Source organism: Xiphophorus hellerii, chromosome 13 (genome assembly GCF_003331165.1).
Source record: "Xiphophorus hellerii strain 12219 chromosome 13, Xiphophorus_hellerii-4.1, whole genome shotgun sequence".
Classification (NCBI taxonomy): domain Eukaryota; kingdom Metazoa; phylum Chordata; class Actinopteri; order Cyprinodontiformes; family Poeciliidae; genus Xiphophorus; species Xiphophorus hellerii.
The window spans coordinates 14,081,678-14,106,828 of NC_045684.1; the positions used below are offsets into that span (position 1 = coordinate 14,081,678).

Below are 25,151 nucleotides of genomic sequence, written 5' to 3' on the forward strand. Positions count from 1 at the left end.
TGACTAAAGTAGCTTTGATTTGCAAAAGCTAAATGTTTTCAACGGTTATTAGTAGAATAGTGCTACCAACTTACTATATGTAGCAAAACCGTTTTGAGGGGAAAAAAACAACCAATAGATTAGAATGATTTTTTTGAACCACATTTCGGCTTTGGGATGATAATTATTGTCAAGAAAGACTCAAACTCCAGTGGACTGTTGTGATATATTCGTTAATCCTATACATATATTTTCCCTCTTTAACATTGCACATTACTGTCATCATTTCTGGACAGAACAGACAGATGGTGTATTTTGGTCAGATCACAATTAAATTAATAAAAAATAATCAATAAATAATAGAAAAATCTTATCCACACAATCACATAGAAATTTCTACATATTGAATACAACAATGTAACAGGACAGTTATTCCAGTGTATCTGTACAAATAGATTTTCACATATTTTTTTGCACATATTTCACATACTTTATGATATATTTACTGCACTTGTGGCCAACATGAAGTGACGAGTTACAGTCGTACCTCTGGTTCTGAGTTTTTAAAGGTTCCCCAGAGTGATGATAACAAAAAAAAACCCGGGTTTTTTTGTCCAGGCGTCTTTTATCCTCGTTTGGATAAATCCCCGGCTGCAACAAGCTCCTTCTCTCTTGTGTCCATGAAACAGTGGCAGACAATATCTATGTTATGAAGCCAACACACTTCACATTTTTACTGCAGAGGAAAACGAGTCAGTTAACATGAACAAACACTCCAGTAAACAGTGACGCCAGGGCTGCTTTAATCTTTTTTCATGTCCTTTTTTCTTACCAAATGCACCTTGTGACAAAAAGACAAAAATAAGGCGATTAAAATGCCTGCAACAGAAAAATAAGACATTTCCAGAAATTTCCTCTGCAAAATCTGCCACTTAGAGAATCTAGAAGGATGCACTTAGGCTTTAAATTTGGTTTTTAAACAAAATTTGTCATAAAATTAAAAATATTATGGATTATGTCTTGGATTTGATGCTAAAAATCTGAGAAATGCTGTTTAACCATTTGGATTTTATTCCAAGTATTTTGGTTGACTTCACTCATGTAGAGCTAATGAGCATTTCATTCAGAAAAGAAAAACAAATCTACACACAGCACAAGAAGAGGCTCCTACTGTTTTTAGCTAAACTTTTCCTTTTTGTAAAGCTCAACATTTCCTGGATAAATTAGTTTGCATTGATTGTGTATTATTGCTGATTTCAGTAAAGATCAGCTTCATGCCTAGCGCAGCAAATTAAATGTAAATTTAAAGAGGGTTAGAACTGTTGTGCAGCTAGCTGTTGCAGGAGGGTAGAAAAGAAATGCAGCTGTTAAAAAGTCTCATAAGCCATTAACTCAAAAATGATATGAAAAAAGCCTTTTTTTATATGATGATTTAAAATTTCTCTCTATAAACACAATATGTATGAATCCAACTTATCAAAAATTGTAAAACAAAACAAATTCTTAAGGAGGAAAATACTTTTTCACAGAACTGTAGCTGAAAATGTGTCAGGAATGATGCGTTCATTTGAAGTATTGAGACGTTTTCCACCTCAATCAAACTAAACCAAACTCCTTGAGTTTAAACTGATAACGTACTGAACTTTCCTTCTGACTTCGTCAAACCGACAGCGATTCGATCCTGGTCCCTCAGCCCATTTTCAACACAGATTCACATGCATCCGCAACTTTTCACCCAAACAAACGGTACAGTGTACTCCCCACGCACGAAGACCCACAGAAACGCACGGTAAAGCTGGACGCACACTGCGTGTGAGTTTTGTTTGTGCCTACACCCAGGAGTCGGGGGACCCGGTGAACTTGTTGGCCCTGTTGGAAGGCCTCCGCGTGGTGGAGTAGAAGTCCACGTAGTTGGTGTTGGCTTTGAATCGGAGCGACTGGGTGGCGTAGCCGTCGGGCGAGGACGGCAGGTGGACCGCTTCGTCCTCGTAGCGCTCCTCGCCGTAGCCTTGAGGCGACGACAGGTACATTCTGTAGCTGTTGTAGTTCTTCCTGTCGGGTTCGTCGTAGAATGGCTCTGGATGCTACGAGAGAAATACTGGAGTGAAATAATTGTTTCCACACCAAGTTGAAAGAAATATCCTTCAAAATCCATAAAAATAGGTTCAATTTGGAGATATTTGAAGGATCAATTGACTAAACTCCAAATGTGCTTGCTAACACTGGCTAAAGTGTAAACTTTTCTTACCTGTGATCTTCTTATATCCTCTCCTGACTGGGAGGAATATGTCCCAATAAAATAGGGAGTTTTCTTGTCTGACCCTGCCAAAAGACATTAAAACAAATTAGCATTAAAACAGTAGGGCAGGTGTGTCCAAAGTGAGGCCCAGGGGCCATTTGTGGCCCTTGAAATTATTTTGTTCGGCCCCAACCACAAGTCAAGATTGGTACAATTTTGGCCAACAAAATATAAACAATTGATGCCCAAAGACATTTAGAAATGGTCTTTTTTGATTAACAAGGTAACAGTTCTAAGCCCTTTTTATGTTTTTGGTCTTTAATATATAATTTTATTAAAAAATATTGGCTTATTATTGCAAACAAAAACAAACAAACCCCCCCCCAAATTTTAGCATTTTTAATTTGATTAATTTTGTAGCTAAACTAGCCAGTTTTGGCTCCCTGGGGAAACAGTTTGGACACCACTGCATTAGGAGCTCAGGTACACAACCCTGAGGAACGCCAAAATACCAACCTGTGTACTGCCTTTTGTGTAAACTGTCTCCATAATATGTGTCGAGTTGCATAGATGACTGCGCCCTCTGGTAGTTTGAGCTGTGTCTTCTTATCCCGAGCATGGCGGGCGAGGATGTTGCACTGCCACCTGGTGGTGAACACAAAACAGGAAATGTTTACCTTAAAGTTAGGGTAAAATATGGAGGATTATCTCACATTTCATACCTGACTGGATGACAGGGGACATCTGCAGAGGGCTGGTGGGCAGGGTCGGCTGGGAACGGTAGCGGTCTCTCTCCAGGGTGGACACTGGGGTGACAAAGTGAGTGTAGTTCCATCCGTCCTGTTTGCATGTGACACATCACAACAAGAAGTCAAATTCACTGGGAAGATCCAGCTTGAAACTGGAATGTTTTAAACGTAAAGGGTAACTTTTGTTAAATATTCCACCCACCTGTTTATAGAGACTCCTCAGCTCTCTGTATTGCCACAGTGTGTTCAACACCTGAGCAGCAGCCTTTACTACTTTCATTGAGTACCTGTAACACCATAACATATGAAGAACCTTATTTTACTTTCTGTGTACCCCAAAGAGCCAATACCAAAAGAAGCAAATAATCAAGAAAATATATTTTTTAAATTATGTGACCAATGTTTTCTACATACCAGGATATATGATCGTTGGGTTTGCCATACCGGTTTATTCAAACATTGATTTGCTATGTTGGATTATATGAATATTGGGCTTGCCATACTAGATTTGTAGCCATTGGGTTTAGCTATAATAAATAAATGATATGAAGATGGAATTTCCATTTTGCACTATTTGAGCATTTGGCTTGCCGTACTGAAGAAGCTGAGCCTTGACCTTGCCATATATGGTCATGTGAGCAATCGATTTGCTATGCTGGAGTAAATGGACATTGTGTTTGCCGTAGAGGAAAAAGTGCAGGATTTGCTGCACATGATTAAATAGGTATTTAACTTGCCATACTGGACTTTTTGATTGCTGGACTTGCTGTACTAGATTATATGAGCACTGGGCTTGCCAAACAGCTTGCTCCCCACTTCTGTTAATCATCATGTGCCTGATGCACTTTCTGCCCTTCAACCATCTTTAATTAAAAGTTCAGCCTCTGTTTTTACCCTTTCCCTCGTCCTTTGCTGATGTCCACCAGCTTCTCGATGCCGCCGCTGTCAGCCAGAGCTTTGGCGTTCTCCATGTTGCGGCTGGTGACCTCATGCAGCGTGCAGCACACCGATGCCACCGTGTCGTCGGACAGCACAGAGGGAGTGCCGCCCGGCAGCCGGTTCACCAGGTCCCGCATGGCGTACTTTCCTGACATATTCAAACATATTCATCTCATACAGCTGCTGCTTCTCCAGTTTGTCTTCTGACTGTGTGTGCGTACCGATCAGCTCCTTGTTGCGGCTGTCCAGCGCCATGTTTCTGAGTGCGGTTGCGACGGAGCAGACCACCCGATCGTTGTCCATCCTCAGCAGCTCCACCAGGATGGGCAAACCTTTCTCTTTACGCACAGCGGCTCGGATGTAGGCGGAGAACTGCAGATAAAAACACAAACTGATTTCCATATGACTCAGTTTACTTTTCCTGAAAATGAAGAACGGTCAGTTACTTTTTAAAAATTTATTTTATCTATATTGAGTCACAAGAAAACAAAATTTACAAAACATTTAGTCACAATAGCATAATACCAATTTCGATATTTCAGAAGAATAAGCAAACCTGTGCATCAAAATAAATTAAACAACCATTACAATTCTATTTCCAGAAGTCCAGATTTAAAGGAACTCAGTGTTTCGGGTGTTTTGCAATTTTCTGGAATTTAAAGAAGTGTCTGTCAATGTGCATTAAATCACATTAAATGTTCGTCCATCCAGGTATCTATGGTTGTTTTTTTCTTTATTTTGTTACTTTTTTTAAACTTCTTGAGCTTGAGAATATCTTGTGAGGCATTATTTATCTCTTTTCTGTATTATTTTGTAGCAGGACAGTCTCAAAAGTAAAGAATGCTACGTTATGATGAAGTGAGATGTTCTACCTTCCAGTTTCCAGCGGAGAGGTTCTGCAGGGAGCCGGCGGCGCCCTCCAGGGTGGCCGGGTTGGAGCTCTCAGCCAGCAGGTTGAGGTACGGCTTCACCACCATGGGGTGCCACAGCAGCTCCGCCCCCCTCAGAGACTGGCAGAAACCTGGGATGGGGCCGACGCCGTCCCACTGCAGGGCGGAGAGGACGTCAATAAACCTCTGAAATCAGATCAGGAAACGACTCTTTCCTCCGCCGTCGTACCTTGCCTTCGGCCCAGCCGCCCCTCTTCCTGCCGCGCCGTCTCTTCCCCCAGCACAGGTAGTCCAGCTCCTTCACCGGCGAGGAGAAACCCAGCAGGGTGTCCAGCTCCTGGTTGCCAAGGAGACGGGAGGACGGCATCTCCACCTCCAGGCGGTACGAGAGGTTCCTCAGGGTGCAGACGCTGTTCTCCACAATCTGAACAGGAGAAACGTTTTTCTATTAAGAATAATTCACCCATCAGTTTGCTTTGTTTTCTTCTTCACAAATTATAAGTTGAGCCTGAAGGTGGCGCCACATGAAAATATTTGGAAAACTTTAATCCAGTAATTGCCAAAAGATCAACTTGGTTTTGTTTTACTTTTAAACAATACATATATTTGTTCTTATTTGAAGTTTCTAGAAACCACATAAAGTTTTTATTTCTATAAATGTTTAGGATCAAAGCTGAAGGTAAAATCTTTCTGCTGGAACAAATCAGCATAAAAATTAGCATAAAAAAAAATACATTTTGATCTGATTAACTCAATAAAATCTAACTGTAGTTTATATTTATAGATGTTTTGCATAAACCACCAGTATTAGACTCCCCAATATGAATATCACCATTAATAATAAATAAAATAATACATTTTCTAAAAAGTTCAGATTGTTGATCTGCTAAGGAAATTATTTTCTCCACAAAGTTGTCTGTTTAGTTACATTTTACATGAGTAATAAAAACTATTACTTAAATAAACCATATGGATAAATCTTAGATGACCTTTGATGAAAACAACAACAAAAAAACTGTCATGACTGAATTATTAAATAATAAAAAAAGAAATTTGATCATATTAGAGGTTAAAATGCAAGTGCGGGCTGAAGTGCTTCTTCATCACAGTTTGCTGGGTGACTGTTCAGCTGAGTTCGTCTCATCCTCAGCCTCTCCTGCTGGGAATAAACTGAGAAGCGTGGCGGCGGCGGCACCTTGCTGTCGTAGTCCGAGGTGTTGACGCAGGCCTTCAGGATGTGCAGCAACGAGTCGACCAGGCCTTCGCAGCAGCGCAGCTGGCTCCTCGCCTCCTCCCCCGCCGAGCTCAAGTTCCTGACACACAAACACACACCGGCGGTTCAGACGGCGCTGCAGTGCGCGGGTTCCCCCACAGGGTGGCCAGAAACCTGCCCGGATACAGGAGAGCAGAGAGCCGCCCCTCCAATAGGAGCGGAAGGAGAACGACCGCACAGCAGCACTGAACTCCCACAATGCATTTCTATACCATTAATCTACAGCTGCACATCAGCGTGAATGAAGAGAAGAGCTGCAGGCTGCAGAGGATGGAGTTCACTCTCTGTGAGATTCACTTCAGCTAAACTTTGGATAAACACACTTCACACTTTAAAGCAGCTGATTTTTTCTCCTTAAATTAATTAGCAAGCAAAGCTTTTAAATGAGACGCATCAACACTTCACAGCTGCATAAAATCTGCAGCGTTATAGCATCGTTAAGATGACAAATAAATCCAGATGGAAGAGATCAATGTAATAAAACATCAAGCAGCTCAGCAGCTTAACGAGGCAGAATCAAAATAATTAGACTTTTTCTTTTATGTTATAACTACAAGCTTGAAAAAGTGAGATTTTATGTGACAGACAAAAACAAAGTGAAGCATATTAGTCAGGTAGAAGATAAAAATACATAGTTTTAAATTTTTTTTACAAATAATCTAAAATAGTGTGATTTATATTGATATTTATGCACCCTGATACATTAGTTTACAACTGTAAAACTATCAGCTTTAAACTAAAAGTTTTGCAAAATAGCTAAAGATAAGTGAGATTAAATGGAGGGCATTTGTGAACATCAAGTTTTTCCACAGATCTTTGAATGGATTTAAGTGTGGACTTTAACTAGACCATTCTACCATGATCTAACCCATTTGTCTGTTTATCCCTAATTTATATTTTTCAATTAAAACAATAAATAATTTCACAGTGAGTCAATTCTTTTCTATTTACCTGCTCAGCAATAAATTAAAAATGCAACATTTTAACAAAACAGTAAAAAAAGAGAAGAAATTCTTGTAGATCTAAAAAAAAGGGTAAAAGAAAATACAAGAAAGTTAAAAGTGCTTCTGCAAGACTTTATATATACTTTTAATACAGTTCCAACATTTAGTTTAGGTTGTGAGGGTGCGTTTGGTTCGCGGCTCACCTCAGACAGCCGGTGGTGTTGCGCAGCAGCATGGAGGACTGGAACTTGACCTTGTGTTCGTCGCGGTGGGATGCGGTGCTCCAGCCCGAGTGGGGGATGACCACCGTGTTGGTCAGCGTGCTCAGAGCGTCGCGGATGATGGTCATCTTCACCGCGTCGCACGAGGAGAGGTTCCACAGGACGCCTGACCAACCAGAAACAAACGTTGAGATCTTGCACTTGGATAGTTGCATTAGAAACAAGATCAGAAACAATTGGCTTCCTTATAAAACAGGAAAAACGAAGTGATGCTTTAAAGGTGCAGGTACATTTGTGAATGTTAAGCACTGTGCCTGGAGTTGTTGAAGAGCATCTTCAAAGAAACGGATCACCCTGCTCTGTAATCATCCCAATCCAGAGCTGAGAGTTTAAGAGTAGCAGCTCTCAGTGAAAGGACTCTCCTCTGTGTTTCTAGCAGCTTCAGATCCGCTGGTGCTCGACAGTATGTGCCGAGCCGTCGGCGCCTCCTGTTTCCAAAGCACATTATCTGAGCATCTGTCCCGGCGGCTGTGCCGAGATCCGCTCCGCCAACAGTGTGCGGCGAGTGTTTAAGCCTCTGCCACTCTCACCTCCCACCGAACAGCCAATCCACAGATTAATGCGCCGCCTGCGAGCCAGCCAGCCGGTCAGACGGAGCCGCAGAGCGACGCGCAGTCATCGAGCTGGCCAGCTGGCCGACAGACCTCGCTAGCAGGAGAACTCCCACGCACATCACAGCGGGATTTCAGAGTGTCACGTTAACGTTTGGAGACAGAATTTGGTCATTTGGGTGCTGAAATCAAATGTCTGATATAATAAATATCCATAAAGCTTAAAACTCCTGAATTAGTCCAATAATTTCATTGGAAGCAAGGCTGAACTCACCGAGACTATCAATTGTTCAAGCTGCATGTTTGTGCAGAGAAATATTTTAACCCTTTCGAATCTGGTTGTGCTTCACTAAATATATATATATATATATATATATATGATGTATATACTGTATATATATATGTTTATATATATATATAAAATTTACATATAGAGTGAGGTTTCATTGCAAGGTTCCAATACTAAATAAATAAAATAATAAATTAAAAAATATAAAAAAAACGTTTTATTATATATATTATTATTATTATATATAATGTTTAATTTTGCATTAAACATTAAATAAATATAAGTATTTTATTATATAAAATATATATGTATGTTATGATTAGTGTTATTTTTAACAAGTCTTCATAAATAAGTAAAATAAATAAAAAACATGAAAATTGATTTTAAAAATAATTCTAAAAATATACATAAATGTATTTTTTATTATTTATATATTTTCTTCAACTAGTTTTCATGGTTATTTTGTATATTATTTTATTTTTAATGTATTAGTGGGAGTATTACAGCAAAATCTCGCTGAATATGTTCATATTAAGTCTGCAGTTGAACGACAAAAATGCCTGTCTGTCAAAAAATTGTTTAGATAGAGTAAGGAGGCATTTCGGAGACCAACTTAATTCTGATTGGCTAGTGTCATAAACAGGCTCCGCCTTACGATCCAAATAAGGCAACAGGGGCAAAGAGTTTATCAATTGCCCCACTGCAGAATAATGTAATGATGTATTTGTTTTTAAACAGTTTCCATAATGTATCAATGTAAAATTATATCAAATTATGTCATATTGTATCAAACTGTGCTGTAACATTTTGCATCGCATCAAAACTTGTATATTGCATCAACATATCAGATTGAAACATGTTGTAACGACAAAGGAAGCTACAATATTCTGGATTGTATCAAATAGTATCTCAGCACATACATGATGTCGCTGCAGATAGCTAAGTGGCGCAGAGTTAGCCGATGCTAACAGGCGTACCGGTGACCAGCTCCCGAACTTCGTTGTCTGTGGTTTTTCTGAGGAGGCGCAGCAGAGCGGGAACGCCGCCGCAGTTCCTCAGCGCCACCTTGTTGTTGTCGGTGGCTTTGCTGTACACCAGGTTCCTCAGAGCTCCGCAGGCGCTCTTCTGGACCTCAGGCGTCTTGTGATCCAGCAGGTCCACCAGGTGCTGGATCCCTCCCAGGTGGCAAACCTGCAGATCCAAAACCAAACTGTTGAGTTTGTGTTATTCCTAAAATCAACTGTTTCGTGCTTAAAACTTTTACTCCAAATATAAATATGTTTCCTCTCCTTTTCTTCTTCTGAGTTTAAATTGTGGTTGAAATTATTTAATTCTGCTGTCTCTAAAAAACTAAAAGCTCATTTTAGGGCTCCATCTAACAATTATTTTAGTTATTGATTAACTTATTGATTATGTCGGATGAAAAAAAAATTAGTAAATTTTCATTTTAAGCCTAATTATTGCAATATTTAAAATACATTAGAAGATGCAAATAACTGAATTCTTTTTTAATAAAGAAAGTAAACATTTTAGTTAAATTAAGCAATAATGCATAATTTCTTTAGGCTTTGTAATTTGTAGCAAAGGATTCATCTGTTTTTTACAGAATTGAACCAAGTGAATCTAAAACTGTCACTTTAGGAATTATAAGTAGGTCAATTTACAGACAAAGAAGGTATTTTAATCTTAAATGCAAAACGTATGTATATATTGTACAGCTTTTGCTTAATTTCTACTCTAAGAGCGTTTTTTTTGTCTGCATACTGCAGTTGACGAAGTATATAATCAACTAAATTAGGTGATTATTCTTTCACTAAACAATTAATCATGATTAATCGTAATTAATTTTCAAGGAAATTAAAAGCCTCCTGCATATGAAGCCACAGTGAAAACGTTAGCTGCAGGATTTCAGTGCTGAGAAAGTTGGCACCGATGTCAGGTGAAGTTTTCTTTGGAGCAGATGGTGCTTTGGCTCTGAATCTGGCTGCCTTTCCTAAAAAGTCAAATTTAAACTTTAAAGGCTTAGAAACAGCCAGAGCAGCGATGCATAAAGGAAAGTAGAATGAAAAACATCCTGAAAAGCTGGTTTAGAGAAATATAACCGCATTTACTTCATGAAACTCCAACAGCAGCAGGTTTTCTCAGAGTGACGCTTGTCGTGATGCATCGTCTTATTTTTAGCCAGACCGCCGCCCAGCATGCCTCGTCACCTTACCTCCACCTTCACCCTGTTGTCTCCGTAGCACAGGTGCTGCAGGTAGGCGGCGGCGTTGGCCTGGACGGAGGGGAAGTGATGCTGCAGCATGTGGATGACCTCTGGCAGCTCCGGGTCTCGCCACGCAAACTCCCTGAACACAGACAACATCATGGGTCAGTTTGTTGCTTTGGATGTTGACTCCAAAAGCTAAACATATTTTCTATAAGATGCTCTAAATATTTTCCATGTCAAAACATTTCTAGTGAAGTTTCTGAGCACCTGGGGTCCTTGTGGATGCTTTCGATGGACGGCGTGCGAGTGATGACCCGGTCCACCAGCGCCGAGTGTCTGTGGGAGTACACAGGCTCGGTGGACACCCTGATGGAGTCGACGAACGCCGCCGCTGAGCTCAGCCCGTAGCTGCTTCTTTGGAACGGCAGCGTGCCGCAATGGCTTGTGGTCCGAGGAAGGGTCCCCATAGCTGAGGGCGCGACATGAGTTAGAAAATACAAAAAACACGGCTATGTTATGAGCTCTAAACAGAGACTAACCATTTAAACTGACACAATGTCTGAAAGGCAGCTTAAATAACGACTAAACAAAATTAAAATGGCTCCTTGGATATTTCACTATCGCCCTCCACAGAGCGCTCAGCTCAGCTGTAATTCTTTCCATTAGGAAGCTGCAAAGGAACATGAAAGGCTTCAGCCTAATTAAGAGCTGACCTCAGGGAGCAATAATAATCACAGCTTCCCAGCCTGCAAACCACATTTTACAGAGTTTTCTTTTAAAAAGAAATGATCTGAGGAGAAGCAAAGGCCTTAAGACGAGGGGAGTGGCAGACTTTGGTGTGGAGATCAGGTTGTTTGTGCCATTTAAATACGAGTTAAATGCAAATTAATGCGCTGGAAGAAATCTGAAGACTGGCAGCAAAAATAATTTTCTTCCCACAACTGGGACCAGCTGAACGATTACAGTTTATTTGGGAGGTTTATTACTGTTGAAAGGTCGAGAAAATTAATTATATTATGCCAACATAGTAAACGTATTCACACCCCTCACATATGATCACAAAAATTAAAATCTGAAAGATTTCTCTTTTAATCTTTTTTACCTTCAGTCCACAAACAAACTAAAAAAATCTTCTCTTATAATCCCTACTATTGGACATTTTTAAATTAAAATTATTTTACTAGTTTCCCAAATGGTACATACATTTTTTTAACTGAATATTCCATCACTTAGATTCTCTATCTGTGTCCTGTGGTTGAGAGGGTGCAGTACCTGTGTTTGCTCTGTAGAGGGAGCCCTGGGGGTCGTGTGTGGGGCTGTGGTACAGGGGGCTTTGGAAGGAGCGGTCGTCGAAAACAGGCGTCATCTGGCAGTCTGGCGACAGGGCGGCTCGCAGCTCGGGGTCGATCTGCGTCCCGTGGCCGGCGTAGGAGCTGTGCAGCCCTGCAGGAACACAAACAGCCAAAACGTGAAATCTATTGACTAATTATTGACCAATTATTACTAAAGATCAATGCAAAGGGTTTTAATCATCTTTATTATAACAGTCTTGGGTTTTTCATTACAATCTAATTCTGTATTGTTGTGGCTTTTTGTCTAATTCAGTTAGTTTTTAGTGTTTGTTCGTTTTTATTCGTCATCATTAGCAAGTTATAGTAGTTTTAGATTTTTCAGACTTTTGTTGAGTTTTAGGTGCAGAATTAAAAAGGTAATCATTTATTTTTGATTATGCATAAATTGATTGAATATTTAACAGAATATGCCATTTTCAACTAACTGGTGTTTTGTCCCAACTTTTGCAGACTTATGCGGATTAGCAAAAGTCTGACGTAAAAATCAATTTCACATCAGTTTGAAAAGCTAATTAACAGATTCAAAAACACAGAAATGTAGAATATTATATCTATAATTTCACTATATTTTAGCAAGTTTTATAAACACACAATATAATTCCAGTTAATTATAGTTTTTTCCCCATTAATCACCATTTTTATTCATTCCAGTTAATGAAAATGTTTGCGCAATTTCAGTTTTTGTTACTTTTATTCACCTTTTTGTGGAAAACATACATATTTCATGGAGACTTTGTGCAAAAAGCCTGCATGAAAAGCAGAGAAAATTTGCCGTTCGGCTTAAAATCCGCACCATGACTCTGGTCATTGGGTTTGCTGCAGGCCTTGGCATCAGCAAGCCAAACAAACGGGGCGAAGGGTTTTTCCATCCTCCAATCTCGCAGCAGATCAGCTCAAAGAGCGCTCCAATTATAAAGAGGCTTCAGGGCAGAAGAGGGAGGGAGGACAGACTCAGTGGATCAGTTGAGCAGCTCAAGCGAAAGATTTGCACATAAAGCTGGTGATGAAGGAGTCATTTCCCTGCTGCGCTTCTCTTTTTTTATGATTTACATAAATTTCCTGTTAAGATCAACTGCAGAACATAAAGAAATGTGAGCCTGGGACAGAGTCAGGACATTTATGTCTCCCTTTCCAGTCTTCAGCTGCAGAAAGCAGATCTGTAATCTGCAAGTTAAAGGATTTTAAAGGCAGAAGGAAACAGCTGATTCAAGAAGAGAGGTTTGGACCGACTCATTTATTATTACAGCAGTTACGAAACGGGATGTTATTTAACTCTATTAATTATGAAGACGACTCTATTATAAGGTCCCCAGGAGAATAAATTCACTTCTAAGTTTGTTCAAGTGTTTTGGGATGTTTTAAAAAAGTAGATTCTTTTATTTATTTTTAGTTTAAGCTGCACAAGATCGATTAAAATAAACATTATTTTAATAAAACATAAGTACTGTAAGTTGGGTTTTGTAGGATTTTAGCTTAATAAGTGGAACAAATGGTTTGTTATTTCAGATGTTGGGTAAAAACACCATCAGAAATATTACACTATTACATAAAACTGTAATAATTTTTAGTAAGTTCGCCATGAAATCCAAAACTTATTGACTGATGTATCAATAATGATGCAATATATGAGAAATCCATGTGAAGATTCATTACAAACATCTAATGAACTATTAAAATGATTAAGGTAAAGACTCAAAAGTACCTTAAAGGAAAAGAAAACTTTAAATAGGATTTAAGTTAGAAAGTAGGACAACAAGAACATTTTGTCCAACTGATGCCACACAAGAAACAAAATAAAAAACATTTTTCACTTGGATTTCAGTTTCAAGCAACCAGTTTAAATGCTAGAATAGTTTCAGCTGATGTGTTTTTAAAACTATTAATACCATTTGTTCCTCTGTTAAAACCATACATCAGTGCTTTGCTCCTGTTTTCTAGTTTCTGCTGAGTTTAGTTGCCTCCAAACTGGTTCTCCCAAACAACAACAACACTTCTTAGTAAAGGTTTTTTCGCAATAAAAAGGCTCACCAGTCAGCTTCTGCTTGTTGGCAGATTCCCCGTCACTACTTAAGCTACTATTATTACTGGCCTAATCATGTGGCTCCATCTATTGCTTATCTCCCTCATGTAATCTGGGATTATCATGGATCTGCAGGGTAACCCAGAATAAGTCTGGAAACAACATATATGCCACTTAGCAGGAATTTCTATCGCATTTTCACACATGCAGAAGCATAAAAGAGCATGAAAGCGTCTGCAGCTTTAAACAGCCACAGCAGGATGAAAACCATCTGCAAATCTGTGCAGCGTCGGGCTTTGCGACAGAATCAGACCTATATGGGTCAGAGTGAGCGGCTTTGGGCAGCATGCAGGAGTAAATCTGCGTCTCTGCAGCCTCAGCAGGGAGAGCCGTCGATAAACAGCTAATAAAAGCAGGAGGAACGATAAATCTGGCTTAATGTTTGCAGAAGAAAGACTTTTCAGCTCAGAGAGATCCTGGTGCCAAAGTTAAACACAGTCGGTTCAAAGCTACAGTGATGCGTTTCTTTTTGGTGGGAAATTTGCTCAGAGTACGCCTCAAAGACGTTTGTAAGCCGGGCTCAGTGAAGAGTCTGGCAGCAGCACAGAAATAATCCTTTCTCAAGTTTCTCAGCAAGACGCGGCTGTCTCACCCAATCAGAGAGGCACAAAGTGGAAGGATTGGATCTCCAGGGATGTCAATTAGCTCCCATCATCTGGCCACAGAGGAAAGTTACAGCTAAATGTCAAAAACGAGAACTGATAGATGGCTCTTTGATCCGAAGGTGGAAATAATAAATCAGCAGCATTGATGAATCGACAACGGTGAGAAAGTTCAAAGGTTTTTGATGTAATTTATAGAGAAATAGAGCTGAAAGATACAATTATTTTAATTTAATCTAATGATTAATCTGCAGATTTTTCATTTAGGCATTTTTTAATGAAATAATAAAAAATACATAAAATTCAATTCCATTTTTCAAATAAGAAAATGCTTTTTTTAATATCTAAAACACAATAATAGCATTCATTTAGTGAGAATTTGATCATTTGTAGAAGCTAAAAATACTTCTAACATCAACATGTGAAAATCTCAATCCTTTCTGCTTGACTAAATATCAATACAGTTATCTGTTGATTAGTTTTTGATCAATCAATTAATCAATGTATAGCAAAATTTGCTTAACAGGCCTTTTTTCTTTTCTTTTTTACAAAATTTGAACCCTAAAACTAAGTTGAGGAGTTTTGTATTTACAAAATATTTTTTTATTTTAAATGGAAACTTTTTATATAATTATTTGTACAGTTTTGACTTAATAACCCCTCAGAATGTGTTTTTTCAGTCTTAACACTCCAGTTAACAATTAACCAATGACTAAATTAATTGATAATTATTTCAATAATCGATTCATCATGATTCAGGTCTAGATAGAAATAATAAAATACACAGTTTGAAGACTGTAGGACCGTCTTACAGTCCTCCTGGTCATCTGTTACCAGGGAAACCCTTAAAAAAGTTGATTTGTATAAATTTCTGTCACTAGTTGAAAAGAAAACAATACCACAAGGAAGTGAAGCAAAATAAAAAGATGCTATGATGCAAGAAAACCATTACAAGCTAGATGGGCTGCTGAATTTTAATGGCTGAAATGGCCAAAAGCAAAGAACCAACTGTGAAGCAAGGTGACTTTTCTCCTCACATTAAAAGCTAGATCCAGCATCACAGTGATCAAGCAGGATAAAGCTGACTAATATTAAGCTCCCAGAAAGGCTCCCCTGCTGAAAATCTGAGGATTAGGTTTAAAGAGTGATCGGACATCCAGCCGAAGGTTGTTAAAAAAATCATGTGGTGAAGGAGCAACTGCTGATACTAAAACTGTTTCCTCACAGCCTGAAATCCAACAGAATCCCACTGATCATGCTGAGTTTCTTCACTCAATACTAGTGAGTCTTTCTGGCTTGTTTTCCTCCTGCACATCAATCACAACCTCCAGCTTTGTTAGTATGAGGCCTCGGCTCAGAGTGAAACCTCTGTATTCCTCTTTTACACCAGCTTGCATCATGAAATTCAGCTGCATTTGGAAAAGCTTCATCTGCAGGAAGAGAAAGTCGAGTCTACATACAGTAAGTGACTCTGCACCGTAAAAACTGTTTACTCAGACCAAAACTAAATGATTACATCAACACAGAAAATAGTTTCAAGTTTATCTATATGCAATCTATCTTTCCTTTCATATTACAGATTCAAACGATGGAGGACTGCATCAGTCAATGCACTCCATATCCAGAAAAACAGAACAGCATTTTATTTTCTTTAAAGGAGCCAAAGCAAAAGCTGTAAAACTTTATTATTCTGTTTTTAACAGTTCCCAGCAGGTATTTCTATTCTATATTATTCCACCAAAAAGTGTCAAGTTGAACATTTTCAATTTTCTGATTAATCACAAAATTTCTGAGTTTTTTCTCACAAATATTCAACTTTCAGATGTTATAGATATACAAAAAAGCAACTAAAAAAATCTTAGAAAATCTTTTGAAAAATCTTGGAAATGTATCGGTTTGAAAAGTCATTTTCCTGAAAATATCTGAGGTTAATTTGAAAGTTGCAGAGTTTTTCTAAAAACTTTTTAACATTTCAAACTCAGAAATGTCCGTGTTTTTTCTAGAAGATTTCAGAAAATGTTTTTTATATATATAAAGCTGCCCTATCATGCAGCTGTAAATTGGTAATTAATTGTAGGTTGATTAACTGTTTGCATCCCAAGAGGAGATATTTGGTTGTATTTCTGACTGACCTATCAGGCTGTCTGGGCGCGGCAGGGCGCTTCTCTGGTACAGGCCGTACGGATCGGCGCCGTAGGCCAGCGACTGGCTCTGTCTGGGCAGCGTGGAGCCGTAGTGCTGAGGCATCGCCGTCATCCCAGAACGCAGCGGAGACCCCGTCAAAGCCCTCCCCTCGATCAAGGACAGGGTGGAGCCCAGGCGGACCCCGCCTCCGATGCCTCCTCCGTTTCCCAGGGCCTGGGTGGCGTCGCTGGGGGAGGTGGGAGACGGGCAGGAGGGCGGCATGGTGGTGCCGGGGAAGACGGCGGCAAGCGGTTTGGGCTCAGACAGGATGGGCGAGTCGTAGGTGCTGCCCTGGGATGTTCGCATGGAGATTCGGGACGGGGAGACGGTTCCGGTTGTGCCGCAGCCGGGTGACTGGCTCCTGGAGGGGAGGGAAGCCATTCTCCTCAACATCCGACTGGAAGCCTGGGAAAAAAATAGGTTAGTCTTCCCAATCCAGTGGAAATGTGACATTTAATTAGTCTGATAAAGGACTCTATTTTTATTACTCCTTCCATAAATGGGCTTTAATTTTCACAGGTCATTATGTTTGTGGGGATACTATTAAAGTGTGCTTGTGTTGAGTAGGAAATGTTATTAATTTGAGCTAATGGGCTTGAAAATCTGCTTTATGGTGCAGAAAAACACACAAAAACCATCAGCACCCAGCAGAACCTGAGACAGTGATACAGTTTTACCTTTAATAAAAAAATAAATAAAGATAAGCTAAAGAAAATGTAATTTAATTTAACTGATTTGATGCATTGGTTACAGCTTTGCAGATGTTTGACGTGAAACATGACCAAGCATCCAGCGAGGCGGCTAAATAAAGAGAAAATTGTAATGAGTTCATTAATATCTGCCATTCCTGTTTCATCTGTCACAGAGAGAATAATGTGACACTTTAAAGGTGGGGAATAATTTGACATGATGCTCATGGCAATAATTAGCGGGCTGCAGTCGCTGCTGTCAGTCAGAAGTAGAAAAGAAACAGGAGGCAGCAGCCAGTGGAAACAGTGACAGCAGAATATATTCTCTTCCTGTGTGGTTCCATAAAGTCGCCATGGTTGAGTTTATGGTCTTTTGTCCAGCTCTCATTATGTTAGCGGCCTAAAATTTGTGTTTTTAACTTCGGGGCTTTTTCATCTAAAAAGCTTCACAGTAATAAGTGGAAATTGAAGAACATTAAAATATTTCATTTACTGTCCAAGAGGAACTTTTCATAGAAACCTGGACAAAATCTACAACATGTTTCTTAACTCAAACTCAAAATCCAGAAGCCATTGGGCTTAACAAGTTACCACAAATAGTAAGAAACTAATATTTATATTATGGGTGTCAAAAATTAATGCTGCATTTATGACTAAGGCTGTCATAATAAGTATTTAATCTCATGACCAATCAAAATTAACTCAATAATTTCTATTCTTTTACAAAGACTTCATAATCCATTTTATTTATGGTTTTGGTAAAAAGTTGTTCTTATTGAATTTCTATTTATTATTTTCGGTTGTTGAGTTTTATTTTGGATATTTTAAATATTTTCCAGTTTCAGTTTTAAGTGTTCTTTACAAATAATTAACGTTTATTGGTCTTTAAGAGGGGAAACTTAGATTGTGTCATTGAAAATGGTTTTAAATCAACATTATCATCGCTTATTGCAATAATTACTGGGACAATTTATATACTGGGACTATTTCTGAAATAAAATACCACTTTTTTATTCCTAATAATAATAATGAGATTTATATTGTATTTTTTTAAGCGAATACCTGGTTTTAACTGTGTAATATTAAGTACAAAAGCCAGAGTAAAACACAGCGTACAAGAAAAAATGAGGAAATAATAATTTGCATTCTTTGATTTCTGGAACATTTTATGTTTTTATGTTTTTATGTATACTCATGTGGCAGTTGTTTATAAAAATAGGAGGATAAATTTAAATCATTTCAATCCCATCCAGTTTCTTTCTAGTCACAGGAATGCAGAGTCCCAGTTGAACCAGTAACTGATCCAGTGGTTTACCCGCATGAGTTACCAACTAGGACAAATCTTCTTCTTCTTCTCTTGTTCCCGCTGCAGTCCTGCTTATCATTCTGAATAAAGCAGCTTCCTCTGATTCTCACCAGCCACTAAACCTGGGAGTAGTAAAAGACTCTGACCTGAACCTTCAGAGCCACATAAAGACAGTCACAAAGTCGGCCTTCTGTCACCTGAAGAACATTTCCAGGATTAGAGGACGAATGTCTCAGCGAGATCTGGAGAAACTCATCCGTGCGTTTATCTTTAGTCGCATTGATTATTGCAACATGTCTGCCTAAAAAATCAATCAGATCCAGAACGCTGCTGCTGGCAGTAAGACAGACTCCAGTTACACAGTCCTTCCACTGAGAGAATAAACTTACTGTTTATAAATGACTGAACGACTTAAACATCTGCTGTTGTTGTCATAGCAACCTTCCAGACCTCTGAGGTCTTCTGGTTCTGCTCTGCATCCCCAGAACCAGAACCAGAAGTGAAGAAGCAGCATTCAGCTTCCATGCACCACAAATCTATAACAAACTTTCAGAAAACTACAAAACAGCCAAAACACTGAGTTCCTTTAAATCTAGGCTAAAAACCAACTTGTTCAGAGTTGCTTTTGAAACATCATTAATGAAACATTAATCAACCCTACCTGCCCAGAGGCTTGACCTTCTGCTCTGGGGCTTCTCGATATCGAGGCTCGAGGTTCTGAACGCACCACGTTCTGGTTGCTGTAATAACTGACGCTGCTGTCTTGGTACCCGCTGTCTGAATACGAGGTCATGTGGGCTGAATGACCTCCTGACCCTGGAAAAACACAAAATAATCACAACACCACATCATCACAGATTTATTAAATATCATGGATTTGTGCGTTATGGTTTTATGTTGCTCCTTGAACAACCTGCTGTCCTACTTTCTGCTGTAGGATGAGGAGGAGGAGGAGGAAGAGGAAGCATGTGGGGGATATTTTTATACTCTGAGACTACTCCAACTGTATGGAATACAAATAAGCCCAAAGGCAATTTGTTTTAGCATTTCAGATTGTGCGTATTTACCGACGTGGGAATTAACCGCAGAACGTCGGAGGTTAAACGGCTTTCAGAACCATAAATACGAGCCGTGTTTACGAGACAATTCCCATAAATTATTTAAAAGTGTGGAGAAGAAGAAACAAACAAAACGCTCAAATCAGAATGTACAGCCACACCAGCTGCTCCGCTCTATCACCCGCCCATCTTTGGCGGTTTAACACATGCTGCCAGGAGGCTTGATGGAAGCAAAGTGTCAAACGCTCCAGTGAAGGTTCCTAATGTCCGACAGAGAGCCGCTGCAGCTGCAGCGCTGAGCTCCAGGTGTGAGGAAGAGAGGAAGTTTTACAGCTAAAAATAAAACGTGAGCAGCGGAGAGGAGACAAACTTTAGTTTCTGGGTGTTTTAGTGATCCGGAAAAGGCTGGAATTGTTTTTCATTTAGGTTAAACATGCAGAAACATTCATTAATTAATTAGGTAATTTTACTGATTAAATTATGAAAAAATGCCTTTTTGACCAAAATACAGAGGATTTATTTGTTTGTAAACACAGCTGACGCACTCAAAACTTTACTGCCTTTAAACGCTTACTGGTTACCATGGTAACCTGCATTTATCTTGATGTTTTAGCACGTTGTCAGCGAACTACAACTGTTTACAACATCGTGATAAAATGTAAATCATTGTAAATCATTTTATTAGCCTAATTGTAAATAGAATAATTTATTCTTGCATGCATTCTGAACTCGACCTGCACAACAGCAGAGAAAAAAGGGGCGGAGCCTCCATCAGGCAGCCATGTTTACTTTCAACATGGCTTGTTTTCAAGCATTTCGTCACTATCTGCGTTTCCATTACAAATGTGTGCAAAACTTTGTTAATCTTCCACTAATATTGAAAAAATACAAAACCCATTAAATAAGAATTAAAATCACGAATGAATAAGTTCGTTAACACCATAAGTTTTTTCCACCAGTAGTAACATCCGGTTGTTGATCACGACTCATGAGATGCAAAAAACGTGTTTTAACATTTACCTAATTAACTTTAGAGTTGTTGGAGTTTTTTATAATTTCTCTGTGGATTTAATGAGAAATCCACTTCTAGAAAACTTTTCAACTCTCTTAAATATTTTAAACTTTTGTTCAGATCAAGCCTCCAGAGTAGCAAACCGCTAATCCTGCTGATTTTTCCAATTAAATCCTGCAGTCGTAGCAAAGTATTACACAGTTTCCCTTGCTGATGTCATTGTGCTCACACACCTGTATGCAAAACTAACATTTTTTCTTGCTTTTAAAGCACAAAGATGCTGTACTGTCAAAAACTACTTCAATCTTCAAGAAGATTTTACTGTAATGTGAAAACAATCTGATCTGCTGTCTGAAACGTTAGCGTCTCCTCTGTGTGCTTCGTGGATGTGGACGGACCCTCACTGTCATGCAAGGAGGCGCGGTCCCCTTCAGGCAGGTACAGTCCTTCCTCCACCTCCAGGTGGCGCCCTGGTGCCTCTGCAGCCACACCCTGAGACTCTCCACCTGTCACACAACATCCCTGTTAGCCAAACATTCATCTTTGGATTCAAATGCTGGAGAGGACGGAAGATGCTAAACAGTCACAAAGTCGTCTTAAAGTTAAACAAGTGGCAACATTTTTTATTTACGGTTTTGTATAACTGATTATCAATTTTGCAGGAGCTGCATAATGTGAATAATAGCGCTGACATCTGAGGAGAAGGATCTTTGACAGAATAGTAAATGGTTCAATTCAAAGCTCACGGTCAGAGTCGGAAATATTGTTTTGTTTTGCTTGACCGGCTGGTGCTGCGTGCCAGCAATCCTCAGTCCTCTGGAGGCTATAAAGAGTTCTCATCTGGAAAAACGATGCCGCCCGGGTGGCAAATTTATAAACATCTGATTCTATCTGAAGCTGCAGGATTAGGAAAATACAAGAAGCCTCAAACTAAACTTCAATCTGAAGATCACAGAAGCAAACTGCAGTCAGAGAGCAAAGATATTAACATATCGCATTAAAAATAAGAAAGTATACCTGCAGATCTCCATGCATACGACTTCTCAGAAGAGCTTTGGTAACGGAGAAGAGGAGGAGGAAGTGGAGGAGACAGGAGAGCAGAGGGTAAATTAGATCACAGAGGAATACTTAATGTTCAGTCAAACCAGGAAGGAGGAAGAAGATTCGTTTAACTAAAAAAGAACAATCACTTTACCCGTAAAAACAAAACAACAAAAGGAAAATAAATGAAGTTTTGAAAGAAACCCGTCCAAATCTGAATTGTTTTGTTGCTCATCCAAAAGATATGAAGCAAAATGAGAGTTTATAAGGGTTTCGCATTTTACATAAAACTACCAGATGTCATTTTGTTTTGTGAAACAACCTTAAAACTTTATGAGATTGTAACCACTTTACAGTAATTAAAGTCTCAAAGCCATAAATGTTTTAAGTCACTCATTTCATCTCCAAAAGCCAAACTCAGAACTGAAGAGCCACTCATCGTGTTTCTGGACACCTGCAGTAATTAAATAACATAAAACTGCAATAAACTCAAACCGGGCAGAGATGTTTGAATTTATAGTTGAGTTTCTTCCATCCAAACTGGATCAAAGTTGTTCAAATATATGAGGTTCTGTGAAAAAGATGCAGATTTCTCCTGTTTCTACATTAACTGCAACACTTCAACGTTTCAGATCCATCAGAAAACTAATTTTAATATCAGACAAAGATAACCTGAGTAAATACAACCAGCAGTTTTCAGGTGAGGATTTCATTTATTCAGGTTTAAATCAATTGACTTTTTGATTCAAATAATCACTAAAATGGGGGAAGAACCAGTTTTAATTTTAAAGAGTTTTTCACAGTGGGTCAGACTGGTTTGGCCAGCTTTAATCAACATTAATAAGAAATATTTTTCTTATACTGTCTTTGATTATTAAATGCTTTGTATGTGATAAAAACAAATAAACAGAAATCTGTAACAGAAACAATGTAAGTGTCTAAATAAATTCATTCTGAATTTCTTAGATGAAATTATTTATATCATCGTGAAAAAAGAAAAGCACAGACAGGATGTACCTGCTACTGTCTCCCGCTGGCGACTCAGCTCCCAGCATGCACTTCTCCAGCTGGCTCGCCACAATCTGCCGCTCCTCTTCCAGCTCCCGGGTCAGTCGCTCAAACTGGAGCTCCTGCAGCGAAACATGAACAGAACAATAACAAACCAACGTTTTCCATAATACAGCAGCTTTTTAATCCCAATTTATCCATGCTAGTTAGAATTAAACAAAATCAGCTTTTTGGAAAACTTTTCCTCACCACTATGAACCTTTTCAATGTTTTATCTATTTTTGACAAAAGAGAGAGGATTTTGACACTAGCTAAATAGCTAGTGCACTGGTTTTAAAGCAAAATAAATAATATATATGTAAAGAGAAGGAAGTGAGCTTGGTTGCTCCGTGGTTTTCTGCTAAAAATATAGCACACATTGAAAGTGATTTAAAGCCGGTATCTGGAACAGAAATATGGACAGGAGCTGACTGAGCAGCTGTCGCTAAGCAACCCAGACAGGTACGTGCTGTCACTTGTTTTCATTTTATGATATGAGTATTTTGTACATATTTTACAGAGCAATTAATTTATCTATTGGCTGCAAGTGTGTTGGTGGCATGCTGGCTTAGTAAACATGTTTCTGTGTAATGTGCATCGGTTTGTGTTTAGTCACACTATTTTATTTTAACATTTTCTTTATTTTAGGTATTCTAAAGCTAAGCTTTGTCTCAATATTTGCAATACAGGTCACATAGGTTGTTCTTGAATGATGGTCTGGCCAAATGGAGCAGGAAATGAAGAAGCAGATTTGGGTTTTCGGGCTTTACACGACTCTGTGGTGGCATAAAGAAAAGGCAAAACTACAAGGAAAGTCTCTTAATTTGTTAGTGAGACATGGATCTTAGACACAAGCAGATAAAATAAGCTTTCAGAGCAGAATGGTTGGGCTCCATCTTAGAAATAAGACCAGAAGCTCAATAATCAATCACGTTTTTGGGACTAATTATTCAAAACAATTTGGCTTTATGTAACACAGAGCTTCCAAATTAAATGTAATAACTGGCTGTTCCATCCTTGCAGGCAACAAATGCCATCAAATGTTCTTAAAACCAGGCAGTAAGTGTTTAAAATCGACGTGGAGGATTGTTGACCCACTCTTCTTTGCAGAATTGGATGGTTTTCAATCATCAATGTCCTCTTTAAGATCATGCAACAGTCCATCACAGTCTTTTACATCATAATCCCTTTTAAACTACAAAAGACTTTTTAAATCCACACTGCCAGCTTTTCATCTATTTCCTTTTTGTTTTTGGGTCAGCCATGAACGAGCTTTTCTCTCATTTATTTCACCAACATGCTAAAACCAGCGAGTTGCTGCTGCTGCTGCTGATGAAAATAGCAAAGCTGGCCTGATTTCAGAAGCAGCGAGTCCATTTCAAAAACCAACTCCAAGAGTTTAGCGACTTTATTTCAAACACCTGAGTGGACACATTATCATCTTAACTCTAACAGCATGAAACATCAATAATCTCAAGAAGGAGGCTGAACACTCAGGAGTAATTTTGCATTTTTAATCAGTGTTGATTCTCTGATCCTCGCTAATTGGACAGATGTTTGTGGACTCAGAACTCTCCATGCTCGCAGTCGGCTGCTGTAATCTGCTGCAAAATGTTGTCCTGATGACAAACTGACTTTCATTAAAGCTTTTTTCTGTTTTAGTCGTGTTTATGAAATGTAACCTCCATTTTGTAACTGCATTCATGCATCGTTTCTACTCATTACTGTACATCAGAGCTCTTTTAACTTTCTTGAAATGTACTGCTGCAAGATTCAAAGCAATTCTATTTTCCTCATGTAATCATGTGGTATTTCTGTTTTTTGTTTTATTGTTTTAGCATGGCGCTTTAATACAATGTCAAGATGGAAAGAAATCAGAAATGACCTTAAAGAACAAGCAATTCTCACAGCCTATTTATTTGTTGAGAACTATAAAGTCATTTTTAAACAATTTGATTCCCATCCTTCCACCGTAATAAAGATTATTCAGGAGTGGAAAACATTTAGGAGCGCTACGTTAATAAGTTAAATATCGATTTTGTCTTTCCTGCAAGCAAGAAGCTGTGAAATCTCATTAAAAGGACTTTAAACTAGATGAATGGTGATAGAAATTTTATAGCAGCTTGATACAGGTGACTAACTTCTGGGGATAAAACTGAGAAAAGCAGAAACAAACTGATACAGATTGTGTGACGGTCTAGTTCAGGAGTTCAAATCAAGATCAAAATCACAGATTTTATGGAGCTAATTTGGAAATATTTGCAAGGAATTTTGCAATAAAAGCGCTTAGGTATGACGATAAATGTGACTTTTTGTTACTCGTCATATTGATCACAATATAACTTAACATCAAGTAAAGCTGAGTAAGAAACGTGAGCGTTAGCATCACTTAAACCAAACATTTTTTACAATTTCTGTAGAAAATTTGCAGTAAACT

The 25,151-nt window shown here is 38.7% G+C and overlaps 2 protein-coding genes across 8 annotated transcripts in view; one reads left to right on the forward strand and one right to left on the reverse strand.

Annotated features, from left to right (window-relative positions):
- csmd3b (CUB and Sushi multiple domains 3b) overlaps positions 1 to 25,151 on the forward strand; it is a 642,306-nt gene that overhangs the window by 254,791 nt on the left and 362,364 nt on the right. The gene's annotated exons all lie outside the window — the stretch shown is intronic.
- Positions 187 to 25,151, reverse strand: part of LOC116730781 (plakophilin-4-like) — a 31,992-nt gene continuing 7,027 nt past the window's right edge. The window contains exons 3-22 of one of the 2 annotated variants that reach the window (XM_032580271.1): positions 22,685 to 22,797; positions 21,644 to 21,678; positions 21,031 to 21,132; positions 19,218 to 19,372; positions 16,510 to 16,966; positions 11,616 to 11,786; positions 10,611 to 10,812; positions 10,350 to 10,482; positions 9,112 to 9,325; positions 7,217 to 7,400; positions 5,992 to 6,109; positions 5,026 to 5,220; positions 4,779 to 4,952; positions 4,128 to 4,278; positions 3,862 to 4,054; positions 3,170 to 3,254; positions 2,941 to 3,058; positions 2,735 to 2,863; positions 2,228 to 2,301; positions 187 to 2,063 (exon numbers count right to left, since the gene is read on the reverse strand). In XM_032580271.1, coding sequence (XP_032436162.1) covers positions 1,809 to 2,063; positions 2,228 to 2,301; positions 2,735 to 2,863; positions 2,941 to 3,058; positions 3,170 to 3,254; positions 3,862 to 4,054; positions 4,128 to 4,278; positions 4,779 to 4,952; positions 5,026 to 5,220; positions 5,992 to 6,109; positions 7,217 to 7,400; positions 9,112 to 9,325; positions 10,350 to 10,482; positions 10,611 to 10,812; positions 11,616 to 11,786; positions 16,510 to 16,966; positions 19,218 to 19,372; positions 21,031 to 21,132; positions 21,644 to 21,678; positions 22,685 to 22,797 — 3,258 coding nt within the window. In that variant the 3' untranslated portion in view covers positions 187 to 1,808. Of the gene's footprint in view, positions 2,064 to 2,227; positions 2,302 to 2,734; positions 2,864 to 2,940; positions 3,059 to 3,169; positions 3,255 to 3,861; positions 4,055 to 4,127; positions 4,279 to 4,778; positions 4,953 to 5,025; positions 5,221 to 5,991; positions 6,110 to 7,216; positions 7,401 to 9,111; positions 9,326 to 10,349; positions 10,483 to 10,610; positions 10,813 to 11,615; positions 11,787 to 16,509; positions 16,967 to 19,217; positions 19,373 to 21,024; positions 21,133 to 21,643; positions 21,679 to 22,684; positions 22,798 to 25,151 lie in introns of both variants that reach the window. The other variant, XM_032580270.1, reaches the window with a different exon arrangement.